This window comes from Diadema antillarum, unplaced genomic scaffold, assembly GCF_040938485.1.
Source record: "Diadema antillarum isolate AM-2024a unplaced genomic scaffold, OU_Dant_1.0 seq00000536_RagTag, whole genome shotgun sequence".
In the NCBI taxonomy this organism is placed as follows: domain Eukaryota; kingdom Metazoa; phylum Echinodermata; class Echinoidea; order Diadematoida; family Diadematidae; genus Diadema; species Diadema antillarum.
Window position 1 is genome coordinate 502,593 of NW_027271485.1, and position 13,668 is coordinate 516,260.

The 13,668-nt window shown below is 38.2% G+C and overlaps 1 protein-coding gene across 1 annotated transcript; it reads left to right on the plus strand.

Moving 5' to 3' along the window:
• The first annotated feature begins 1,051 nt into the window (after window positions 1–1,051).
• On the plus strand, window positions 1,052–11,295 carry LOC139734624 (WD repeat domain phosphoinositide-interacting protein 4-like). The gene is made up of 9 exons (XM_071645407.1): window positions 1,052–1,612; window positions 2,666–2,740; window positions 3,445–3,513; window positions 4,843–4,966; window positions 5,714–5,808; window positions 6,314–6,516; window positions 7,335–7,420; window positions 8,738–8,839; window positions 9,935–11,295. Exons 1-9 carry the CDS (start codon window positions 1,567–1,569, stop codon window positions 10,161–10,163), a joined length of 1,029 nt encoding a protein of 342 aa, XP_071501508.1. The 5' UTR covers window positions 1,052–1,566; the 3' UTR covers window positions 10,164–11,295.
• The last annotated feature ends 2,373 nt before the right edge of the window (window positions 11,296–13,668 follow it).

Consider the following 13,668-nt stretch of genomic DNA (forward strand, 5'->3'; position numbering starts at 1 on the left):
TGCCTGAAATGGGTAATGATAAGGATATGGACTGTCTACTTTCGGGGGATACGACATTAATTGCCCACAATTCTAGTTCAGGCAGTAAATGTCGTATCCCCTCAAGGCCAGTCCATCATTATCCCATTGAGGACGTGTCCCGAGTATACTCGGACAAGTGTCTATGGGAAAGGCGTGTTGTAGCAAACTCAGCCTGTTCTCAACGGGTTAATATTACCCTAATGAGTTTGCATCAATCAGGAAGTGGATGGAGATTGAGTTCCTTTACCATTTTGGAGACTGAGGAACGCCATTTGTGATCATTACAGATGAATCTGGCTGCCCTATCTATTTTGTACTGCTTGGATTTTGTTGATCATGCATTGTGTGGAAAGGTTCCACACAGCAGCAATACTCTTGTCTATGTGAGGACATGCTACATGTCAACTCTATCAAAGAGTAGTAGTATGTCCTCACTATCATTGTCCTCACTAACAAAGTGTGTGTGTGGGGGGGGGGGGGTAGGGTCATTTCACGAAGAATTGAAGTTGATCTTAAAAGTTAGGATCAAATTAGAAATACAGTGTATGGTGCCCTATGCCCAATACTGGTCGTCATATTTATTTGTGAATGATATATCAGATGATAATGGATGTAATGTGAGGCTGTTTCACGATTGTCAGTGTTTGCAGATGATGCCAAATGCTGTGTGTCAGTCGATAAGTAATCCTGGTGTTCGCAGTTACTGAACAGCAAACCATCCACAAGTTTGAGGCGTGGCTTGCTGTGTATGGCAGCTCAAATTCAGAACTTTGTTGAAAATGTCATGTTATGCACCATGCCATGGTTGTAAAAACCCTCAGCATCAATACCAAATGCATTCAGATCATGAGAATGATACTGTTGAGGTTATTGAGACGTCACAGAGGAAAATGATCTCGGGTTATATTTTTCTCCTGACCTGAATTTAATGCTCTCCATGTACACATAATTGTTGCCATTAAGCAAATACAGTACTTGGTCGGATCAAAAGTACATTAACTCAGGAGACACCTGACCATAAGAAAGTATTCATCATACTGTTTAAGGCCCTAGTTTAATAAACAACCCTCAGAATTTTGTCCTTGTGCATGGAATACAAAGAGTGATACAAAAAGCTTTAATCGGTTCAGATGAGAGCAACCATGTTTTTATCTGAAGTTATACCAATATAAGAGACTTGATTCTAGTGGAATACCGTCCCTTGAGTGTAGACGGGAGCATGCAGATATAATTCAAGTCTTTGAGATATTGCATGATTACATGGAAGATTTTGATCCAACTGTTCTCTTTGTCATTAATGATCAAGTTGCATATGGCCATAACTTGAAGTTGTATACCAGTGTAGGGGAAGATGTCATACCCATTGAAGAGGTTACACTTTTTTCAGCCAGAGATCATTGAATTCCTGGAAAAGATGTTAATGATACATTGCTGTATCTTTCAGTTCCAAAGATATCTATAGCTTAGGTGTCTGTCCAGCTCTGTGCTAACCATATTCATCTTTGGTGGTGGGAAGAAACGGCACCAAAAGCACTGCAAATCAAGATGGCTTCCAGGGGCATCCTCAGCCTGCGTTTCAATCAGGACCAAGGTAACAAAAACAAACAAGCACACAAACAAAACAAAATATCACTGCAGTGTTATCACCAAGGAACATGGAATATTAGAGATAAGGATAGGAATTCATTTTTTGTTGTTGTTATGTAAAGAAAAAGATAGCAACAACTATCACATCAGTCTCATCTTTGTACAATGTGAAAATGAAATAGTAACAACAACTGTTTGAAAAACAGAATTTGCAATTACAGTGCACTCCCATTATAACAAACACAGTTATAACGAAATTCTGGTTACAACAAAGTAAAAGTTCAGACCGCAACATTATCCACTCTATGTTTTTTATTGCTTATTTGTTTGGTTATTAATAGCAAAATTTCGATATTCCTTAACCAAAGAAAACTGCCGGTCCCAAGGACTTTGTTTTAACGGGAGTCTACTGTACACATTTTATATTCATGTTCGTTATTGCAATTATCCATGATAATGATGTTGATTGTCGTTAAACATTGTTTTGTCTCATCAGAACTGTCATTGCTCTTAGCTAAATTAATACTTTCCTTTAATAAAGGGAGTTAAGGGCCAAATTAGCATTGCACAGCATGGCCAATGCATCTTGCTGATTTTCAGTCATCGAAGTTGGTACCTGGTCAGAGATTTGCAAAAGGATGGATTTCTTTTACAAGTGACTAATTCTTGTAGGAATATAACAGTGGTGAGGAACAGGCTTCAGTGTAAAACACTCCTCATGTGACTTCTTGATACTTCGCTTGCAACATAGCATCGTTTGTGTCATCATTACTATTATTGGTGACCTCTAGATATGTGAAGCTTACATGTATGGTTATGATGCGCATCCTCCTGGGTTGGACAATGGGAACAGCTGCCTCGTGCATGTGCACAACAACAATTTTTGCATAATAGCTGTGTCATACTGTAGGTTTGGCATTGCAGGTCTACAGTTTGTCATTGTCATTGCTGTTTTGTCCTCATCAATAGCATTGTACTGGTCAGCATTCAACCAAGAAGCAAATGATTTGCTGATGCACTGATGTTTAATGTGATTCTTGCTTTGCTCCTTACCTAGGTTGCTTCAGTTGTGCTACAGAGACAGGGCTCAGAGTCTACAATGTAGATCCGTTGGCTCTCAAGCTGAGATTAGGTAAAAGTTGTGTTTGTGTACCCATCTGGCCAGTTTTAAGTACAGTGTATGGGGGGGCATTTATGTCAACTCCTTCCTTACTTTTCAAATGATGTAGCATCCTTTACAACACGCGACAGTGAACCCTATAAATGACTTGCAAAACACTGGCGATTTTATCAAAAGAGTGTTGATGTGAGAAATGCAGTAATTTTTTTTGAAAATAAAACAAGGGTAAATCATAGCAATTATTGGTGCCTTAAATCATTTCTTTCAAGATTGTTTTGAAGGATCAATAACAACTTTTATGTTTGCATGGTGGTTTTATATAGGAATAAAACAAAAAACCTCTTCTAGCCATATTCTAGCCCTACTCCTTGTAAGTAATTCACCTACTTGGTACATAAGATGTTAGAATGATGGTAGAATTCCATATATGCACTCAACTACAATTGTATTACACAAACATTGATTATGCAAAACTTAGTGCCCTTCCCACTTTTATGTTTTAGTGTAAACATGAGGGTGATTCCAATATTCTGATCTAAAACACAGTTCACCTCTGTCAAGCTTCATCTTCAAAAGAAATGTAATCACTTCAGGGCTTCCGTAGTCATGGCTGATGGTTCTTGAAAAATGTTTACCATCAATCATAATGTTTGTTTGTTTGTTTGTTTGTTTGTTTGTTTATTTGTTGTTTGTTTGTTATCCTGTCCTTTTTGCAGACAAGGAAGATGTGGGCAGTGTGGCAAAGGTGGAAATGCTTCACAGAACTAACTTAATAGCAATTGTTGGTAAGTGAGAAAGAAGTCTAATCATGTGATCTGCATAAAGAGGTGTAGCATGGTAGTATCCATTGCCAATTATCAGCATGCACATAGCTTTGAGATGTTTGAAAACAAAAGCTTTAAAAGAGAATTCATATCCATAAAATTGATTATGACTATTCATGCTACAGCATCAAATTCCGATGATTCACACATTGACATCACCTTGGAAGATGTTCCATTTGACAGTGACTTTTGTGTATAATATGTGTAAGTACTGTAATGAAACTTTCATGCATTTTCCATGTAGCCAAGACTTACAAAAGTAAAGCTGACTCAAAATTGTTTGTCTATGCAATGTATTAAGTGCTAGTACATTGTGCATGAAGCATAGTCATAATCTTTTCATGGCTGGCATTTTGCGAAAGTTTCATGCAATGATAAAGGCCGTCAATTTGTGAAATTTTCATGTCTTGACTGTTTCTGGTTTTACAGTTAACCTATCACTAATGGCGAACCAAAATGGTGCTTATTACAGTGTTATCGTTGTTCTTTTCCTCAAAACAATGCTGCAGTCTAGTGTTCACACTAAATAGAATGGCTTGTATGTTGGTTTTCAAAATATTTGCTTCAAGTTATTGATGCAACAACACCAAAAAACAAACCTTCAGCTTCGTATTTCACTTTGCTCTAAAATCTCAGTCATATTATGAGCTAGTCTACTCAACAAAGTTTGTAAATGTATCAAAGAAATGCAGATGACGTGTCATATATTTTCAAGCCTAGTAATCAGAATCTGTTTAAGGCAAAGACTACCAACACCTTGCTGGGGAAAGTCCCTACATATGCAAATATATCTGTCAAAATCAAGATGTATATGAACAGACAGCTTTTGGGTTTAAGTTGTACATAGAAGACAAAGGCATCCACATGTTCGGTACATGCTTGTGAAACCCCTTACCTTGGCTGCAATATTGGGTATATATATGTATCAGCATTCTGAAGTTTGTGTGAGAGAGACGTACGCTAAATTCTTTATGTGGGATAGCTAGTTATCCATTATCTTGATATGTCAGTGTGATCTGGCATATCTGGAAGCAAATATATACATTAATGCCTCTTAAAAGTATATCATAATTACTTTCCAAAGGTGATCACCTGGATAATGATTGTGATAAATGTGTGCTATCAAGTTTATGTGTGTTTTATACTACTTAATGTGTCATGCATGTAATTCACATGTGCATTAGGGTGAAATTATATTTGAAGGATGTGTTTGCAATGTTGTGTTACATTCTAATAACCCACCTTGTATCTGATGACATGGTTCTCCGTCTTTGCATTTTTGGAAAACAGCCGGCGGGATGACACCAAAGTTTGCCGAAAACACTGTCCTGATCTGGGATGATCGGAAAAGGAAGTTCATTCTGGAATTCACTTTCCCCTCCGCTGTGCTTGCAGTCCGACTGACGAGAGAAAGGTACAAGCCTCGTATGCCGCTCCTGGCTCATGAAATGCCATGTATCAGTATTCAAGACCGTGAACAGACTGATTATGGTTATCTGACCAAATATATGTTCAGTGTATTGTGAGTAATGCTACTGTATACGCCCTGGTATACGTCATATATATTTAGCGAGTCTAGATTTCTGCGAATTGGGACTTCCAGACGATTTTGCGAGTGCTTAAATTCGCGATCATGGAGTATAAGACTGAACAGAGAAATGTATACATGCTCATCACATTCATATCGGGATCAGAGTAATTATTTCTGCATGTCTTTGAATTTCGAAATAGCACCTGACTCGTGAAATTCACGAAAATAAAAACATTGCAAAATATTTGGCATATTCATTATTCCGAAAGAATTGAGACTAGGAGCTTACTGACTACATTCCAGAAGGATCTCAAAGCATACTCATTTCTGTGCAATTAGATATCAGTTTTGACAATCTTATTAACTTGGTGAAAACATAGCAGAAACTTGGCTTGAACATCATCACCTTTTCCTGGAGAGCATTTTATGATATCGGCAGGCACCCACCCCACCCTAATCATGCAAATCTCATGCAGCTGTTTGTTGAAGTCACTCACCAGTCCATTCATTTACCTCCATTTATACAAATACTGTAAAAGGGGAAATTTTCGCAGACCTGAAATTTGTGCATACATGAGCAGTTTATAATGTGTACACTTTCATACTGATGAAATTTCCTTTGCTTTTCAGGTTGGTGGTTGCCCTGAGGACCAAGATTTTTGTCTACAGCTTTCCTCACAATCCACAGAAGCTCATGGCAATTGACACAAGACCCAACCCTAACGGTAGGTCAGGTTAGAGGTCAGAGTTTGACCCTTCTGTCCGGAGTGTTTGATCACTCTTACACCAAAGGACAGGTCTATGGCTTGCTTTCATGTTTATTGGGCTGAAGGAGAATGAAACACAAATATATAATGTGGATTGAGGGAATGCAGTCATATTAGTAGTAAGCATCATTGAAGTTTGTGGAAAGTCAGATAATCTGTGGAAAATGTATGAATTTTCAAAGTTTTGGTGCTGCCATTACTGGATGAGAAAACGACAGTTTGTGATGTCATGTGTGGACTACAATATATAGAAAACAAATAGAAAATTAAACATATTTTCCACTTTTGTAGCATTTATAAAGGAACACTTGGCTTGCCTCTTTCAGAACGCAGAGGGAATGATATTACCCTTAACATATGTCAGTAGTAAATCGAGGGAATGTGAAGATCTATGCACACCGAGTTCAGTGGTATTCAAAGGATTAAACTGACACCATCATCTCCCACAACTCACTTTCATCAGGTATCCTGGAGGTGTGTCCATCAACAGACCGCGCCCTCCTGGCTTTCCCCGGCCACAAGCAGGGCAGCGTCCAGCTCGTCGATCTCGTGTCAGCCGAGCCCGGGAAGTCGACGGCGCCGGTGACGATCAACGCCCACCAAGGGGACATCCACTGCATTGCCATCAACCAGGAGGGCTCGCTGGTGGCTACCGCTTCCACAAAGGTAGAACTTTCCCATTGAATTAGAGCATTGGGGTGGGGGGGGGGGGGGGGGGGGGGGAGCTCAGTTTCATTCTTATATTACATTCTTTAAGTTTGAAGGATAGACAATGAATTAAGCTACAGTGCATTCCTGTTAAAACGAACATGGTTATAACAAAATTCTCAGTACAATGAACTACAAATTTGTGTCCCAAAATTATCATTTATATATCTTTATTACTTTACTCCTCTGTTCTTACAAAATTTTGTGTTACAAACGAAAACTGATGGTCCGGAGGACTTTGCTTGAATGGGAGTTCTCTGTATTCAGCTCCTAGTAGGAATCATTTGATTAAATGATTTTTATTTATGAGAATTTTTTCCCAAGTTTTATGACACTGTTTAATATGTTGTGGCTGAAATTCATAGTGTTTAACTTTTTCTGCCTGAGCTGTGCAGTGATATTCAAATGTATGAAAAAAAAACCAAGAAAAAAACCAAAGCACTTCAGCATCCAATTGTTTGAGGATTCTTCTGTCACTCAAAGATATCTTAACAATTGTCACAGAGCTGTTTATGGAATTGTTTGTTCTAACCTTACAGTTTATGGGAAATGTGTTTTGGAAAATCTGGTTTATCACAGATTTTTCACTTGTTTTAATGAAGCATGTAGTATTTATTTCAAACCCTAATTGTTTTCATCGCTTTGTATTTATACAACATTAGTCTCTGGTAGCATGTAGTACCATGCAGCTTAGATACTTACAGGAAACATTGTGAGACATTGCCCTCTATAAAATATGGTCCTGTTCTTTTTCCAAATCTGTAAACTCCATGCAGGGAACACTCATCCGGGTTTTTGACTCCACCTACCGGAAGCAGGTGGTGGAACTTAGGAGGGGCTCTGACCCAGCGACCCTCTACTGGTAAGGGGTGCCAAGATGTCCTTGGCTCAGCATCAATAAGTTCAAGTTGGCTTTAAAGGGATTGTATAGTTTTGGTTGAGAAGGGGGATTTAGATTCTAAATTTTTTGAGAGATACGTGTAATTAGAAACCACCTTTGAAATATCAAAGAGCATACAATTCTAAGAGGACTTCAAGGTTTATTTGATGAAAATCGGTTTTGAAATGGCTGAGATATCCAAAATCAAAGTTAAACAAAGTGGTCATGATAAAAGGCGGGTCCCACCTTTAATCATGACCTCTATGGTTTTGGATATCTCAGCCATCTTAAAATTAATTCTTGTCAAGTAAACTTTGAATTCCTCTTAGAATTGTATGCTCTTTCATATTTTATAAGAGGTTTTTCAGTATCTCAGAAAACTGTTGGAAACCTGAAGCTCAATCTCAACCAAAACTATACCTCCCCTTTAATTAAATTAGAGTAAAATCAAAGAGATGGAATGAAAGAGGATTCATCCCAATTGGAATTGAAATAAGTTATGAAATTTACGAAGCTTCAAATTTTTGTGTGATATTGGTAGCAAGCACACGTGCAAGTAAGGTGGCCCTACACACATATCTTTTGTTAATTCCCTGAAGAACCAGTTATATCCTTCACATGAAATGGTGTTGTTCTCCAATAACTTTGTAACGGTAACTTTTGGTGGGAAAGGGTTGTAGTTGCTGCGACCATCAACTGAAAACATGATTTTGTGTGTGTGTGTGTATGTGTGTGTGCGCGTGCGCAAACTAATGGAAAAGTTATGAGTTTTGATTATTACCTCAGCAAAGTGGAAATTTGTGTTTGTGGCTAATGTCACTAATCAGGGAAATATTTTATAACACTCTGAAGTCCAGGTTATCCAGAAGTACAAGTATCTCATATTATATGTAGATATCAAAAGACTGAGAGTAGCCTCAATTTCCCTCCCCTGCTTTACAATTTTTTTTTTTTTTTTTTTTTTTTTTTTTGGGGGGGGGGGGAGGGGAGTTGATATTTAAGTTTCATGGTATTGCAGTATAGAATACAACCTGCTATTGAAGATTGTATGAGTAGACCCCTAATATCTTGAATATTTCTTGTGTTGTTTTAACTTGACTGGTAATGTTGTTCTTATGTTGAGTGCTTTGGAACATTTTGTATAAAGCAATTTGTTTATCTTCTTCCTTTTCTTCATCCTTCTTGTCATTATCATCATCATCATGGTGATCATTATCAATATTACTGCTATTTAGATGACTTTCAAACAAGGAACACATACAATGTTTAGCTCTGTCTGTATTTCTTTGCACCCGACAGTATAAATTTCAGCAACGATTCATCATACCTGTGTGCATCAAGTGACAAGGGAACTGTTCACATCTTTGCCCTGAAAGACACTTCCCTTAACAGGAGGTCATCGTGAGTAGCATTCATCGGTTTTATTTTTCAAGTGAAAGTTTTCAGATCATCCATGCAGTTTTCTAGTCAAATGCCAGTCAGCGATTAGATGGATATAGCCTGGCAAACATGTACACTTGGACCACTTTTGACATTTGGCTCTCAGTTTTAGACGTGGTGGATCATACATATGTTTTGTTGTGTTTCATTCTGTTTTGTGAGTTTGTTGTTTCTTTCTTCTTTTTTTTGCACAAAATCATATTAGAACCTTGATTTTTACAGATGTGTTTAATCTTTGTGCTGAAAGACACCTTACTCAACAGGTCATCTTGAGTAGCATACATGTTTTATTTTTCAAATAAAGTTTTGGAGATCATCCATACGAGGCTGGCCAAATGTCAGTCAGCACAGAGTTAAATATGATCTAGCAAAAATTTTTGCTTGGACCACTTTTCTGCATTTGACTGCCAGTTTCTTACTTTGTGGATGTATTGTGGTCCTTGTTTTGTTGTGTTTCGCTTTGTTTTGTTGGGATATTATTTCTTTTTTTCTTTAACGCCATAGAGCCTTGATTTTGATGAGCGCTTGATGAAAAATGGGGGGGGGGGGAGACATGTGCACCCCCTTTGATTTTGTAAAGGCGCCTCCCATTTATGGAATTCCTGGATCCGCCCCTGATCGTGTGTGCTTCAAAGATTGAGACAATTTTTCTTTCAAACTCTTTTCCAGAAATGCTGTCATATTGCATGATTGCCCACTATTGCTTTTGTGGTATCAAGAAGGCTTAATGCATTCCCCTGTCGAGTGTTCTGTTGGAATCTTTTCTTTTAAACATTCTGTACATTAATTCGACTTTTGTTTTGTATCAATGTGCTTTAAGAAATGCCCATATTATGTTCTTTATAAATGTTATTTCTTGATATCATTATAATGACAATTATTGTTGTTATTATTATTATTATCATCATTAATATTATTATAATCATCATTAATACAATTGTATTATTATAATCATCATTAATATTATTATAATCATCATCATCACCATTATATTATCATCATTACATTGTAAGACTATCATTTTTCAGTCATTTTCTTTTCTCATGTGCCACACAGGCTAGCCAAAGTGGGTCTGCTTGGTCCGTATGCCGAATCCCAGTGGGGCATCACAAACTTCACTGTTCCGGCCGAGTGTGCCTGCGTGTGCGCGTTTGGACCCCAGTCCTCCGTGGTGGCGGTGTGCATCGACGGCACATTCCACAAGTACATCTTCTCGCCAGAGGGCAGCTGCAATCGGCAGGCGTACGATGAGTACCTCGAGCTGGGGGATGAAGATGAATTCTGATCGGTGCGGGTTTCGTCTTTCTATGCCAGCGTTGTCCAGTGTGCACAATACCCAGAGGAACGGGCCCGCTTGGATGACGGACATTGATTCTCGCCTTAATCGTCTCAGCCGTGAGGACAAGTATTTGTGCAAAATTGGCTCTGCTGAAACTTTAATAGAAAACAACCGAAGCAACATTTTGTACGTACGAATCAATCCCAAAACGTGTGCAGGAGGAGCTCAATTTATTTCATTTCAAGAAATGTGTGGCTGATGTGTCATGTAGAACAGTGAACAGACAGTTGGCTTTGCCGCTGCCACAAAGAGATATTCAGCAGGAATACACTACATCTCTGAACACTTTTGTACTGTTGTTATTGCATTGTCTTGCCAGAAGATCAAAATCTTGGGGTTTACCGCCTCGTTTGTGGATGACAGAGGTTTATACCATACCAGATTCTGTCTGTACTGTGTCACCACATTCTGTACTGCAATATGGCAGCAAAGTACTGGTAAAGCTTCCTAAAATAAGTTGCCTTGAGGCCATGTACTGTAAAAGTGGAAATTTTCAGGGTGATGAAATTTTTTGCATATTTCGCGCAACCAGAAGACTGTGTGAAAACAAAAGCACACAAATATTTTTGCTTGCTTTATGTTCCAGTAGTTCATGTCTTGATTCTGCGGAATTACAATCATGTGAAACTCATCTTAACTGGCCGACCGCAAAAAATTACTCACGTGAAAATATCCACCTTTACATTACATTGTAGGCACTTGTCGGATGTACCACTTTTCCTGTATTGCATCTTTGACATTAACTTTCTGTAAAGCCATGAAGCCAGCAAAGTTGCAAGAGAAACAGTACAGAAAAACCAGGGCAAGTACACAAAATTGTACCCTTTTAAACCACACCACTTAGCTGTGTGACGTTGGTAAAAATAACTCCTCACCCTATTTGCATGCGTGTTATCGTGTGAAACAAATAATATCTGTATTGCCAAGGCACTCAAAGGTACTTGTAAGTACAGATATTATCTATTTATTTACTCTAGACCAGTACATCTTCACTGTATCTATTTTGAAACATTTTTAGACTGTGGTTGATGTTGATAAAAATAAAATATCAAACACGGACCAACCAGTGTAGTGTATTAACGAGAGAAATATTAATGAATGGCCCTATTTACAAAGCCAGGGTTTCAAATGTTTCTTTTCATTGCATGTAGAAGCGAAAATTATTTGTGACTTTGTCGTTGGAATTTGTTAATCCCAGTGCAATATAAGTTCAAACTGTGTCTCACACACACACACACACACACACACACAAACACACACACACACACACACACACACACACACACACACACACACACACACACACACACACACACTCACACACACACACACACACACTCACACACACACACACACACACACACACACACACACACACACACTCACACACACACACACACACACTCACACACTGACACCACTGCTGATACTCTCAACAATGCTGTGCAACAGGAGCAAAATTCCAACAAACTTTCAGTGGGTCATAGGCAAACAGGACTTTGGAATCTCCAGCAGCCACTATTCATTACTCTATCACTTCACATGTTTGCAGACTTTCAGCTGAAAAGCATTTGAACGCAAAGTTCATGTTCATTTCATCTTTTTATTGACGGTGAACAATGCATGGTCAGTCACTATACTAGATGTTGAATATATTTTTCACAAAAATTTTTTTTCTACATTGTATATCTAACAAATTTAAAGTATATTAATAGGCATGAATTGGCAGAAAACATATCCATAGTTACGCAGGTATTTATGCCACATTTGTACAAACTAATGAACATATTTACATGGCTAAAAAAAAATAAAGAAAAAGTGATGGAACTATGAAATGTAGTTGCATGTATGTTGTACAGAGCAAATGAAGAGTCATCACGATAATTAATGAATTACTTTTAAAGGCCTTTGCAAATGTCTTATTTTTAAAGTCTGCTCTCCCGTAATGTTCTGACAACTGTTCTAATATACCGTAATGTTGATCACAGGAGGTCAAAGATTCATAACTATTGTATAAAACATAGTGTATAATTATGTCTATGTGTGTATGTAATTATATACACACATACATGCATATTATACTGTATATACAGTACATACATACAGTGTACATTGTATGTATCCACTACACAGAATAAAACATGATTAATTACACAGTGAACTCTCTACGATGTGAATGATCATTTTGTACTGGAGTGGAAACATTAGTAAACAAAACCATAGGATCTGTGGTCATTTGCTACGCTTGTACCGCAACAGGTAAATGAATTACTGTACAAGGAAACCGTGTTATAAAAGGGTCAATGTGACTGCCAACATTTAACATTTTAACTGGTACTTCATTGTAAAATGTACTAAAAATGAGACCAGTTCATACAGTTATTGAAAAGTAGGACTGTCGAACTCGCCTTGTTAAACAGAATGCCTTGTACATTTTTAGAAGGGTTTTCCCATCATAGTTTTCTGTCACAGATTCTCTGTATATCAGCTTCACTTGCTCTTTGAACTGTGCTGTGCATCAAAAGCCCACATTATTTAAAGGGATGGTATAGCAGAGACTCCAACTCTCCCGTTTTCGACGGGAGATCTCCCGCCGAAAGCCCATTTTTGCAAAATCTCCCGTTCTCCCGTTTGAGGTTTGATTTCTCCCGCCCTGGCTTTGTGTCTCCCGGTGGAAAGGATTTCTTACTTATTGCTATCGTATGTTGAAAAAAATAAGCCTTAGATAGCACCAGAGAACATCTAGAACCCTTGGAATTTCATGCTTCGCACTCATCAACTTGGAGTCTCCCGTTTGCTAGGGGTTTCGGGCGGGAGAATCTCCAGATCAGACGGTGCTTGGGGTTGGAGTCTCTGGTATAGTTTTGGTTGAGGTGGGGATTCAGATTCTCTCTTTTAATGGTCTTTGGATCTCTGTTTTTGGACCTCTCGGCTATTTCAAACCCCATGACATCAAACAGAGTTGGAACTCCTCATAGAATTGCATGCTCTTTCATATTTTGTAAGAGGTTTTTCATTATCTCATAAAATTTGGAAACCTTAAGCCTCATCTCCACCAAAACTATACCATCTCTTTAAGATGTCTAAAAATGCTATAAATCAGTTTGTGAGATGAGATAGTAAGCAAATAATCAACGTTGGTGAAGGTGATGGGACAAAATTGAAACTATCACTTCCGAGGCGATCTGGATGTAGCTATCTTTCCGAAGCGCAGCTGAGGAAAGATAGCATACACATTCAGATCGCCGAGGAAGTGATAGTTTGTCTCATTTCCTGAAACTAAAAGTTGATTATTTGCTTTATATTCCACATCTAGGGTCCTAGATATTCCCATTTTATTCCACATCTGAAACCGTTTTAGCTGTCCTACGGTATCCTCAGGGCTTAGGCTACGTAGTTTACTTTATGACGTATGCGCGTAGATGACAAAACAACAAATTTGCTCTGCGCC

What these genes read in the sequence shown, in the direction of transcription:
- LOC139734624 (XM_071645407.1), top strand. Translation starts at nt 1,567, where the DNA reads ATGGCTTCCAGGGGCATCCTCAGCCTGCGTTTCAATCAGGACCAAG. An exon ending in GTCCGACTGACGAGAGAAAG is followed by an intron (nt 4,967 to 5,713) that starts GTACAAGCCTCG and finishes TTTGCTTTTCAG; the next exon opens with GTTGGTGGTTGCCCTGAGGA. An exon ending in GACCCAGCGACCCTCTACTG is followed by an intron (nt 7,421 to 8,737) that starts GTAAGGGGTGCC and finishes TGCACCCGACAG; the next exon opens with TATAAATTTCAGCAACGATT.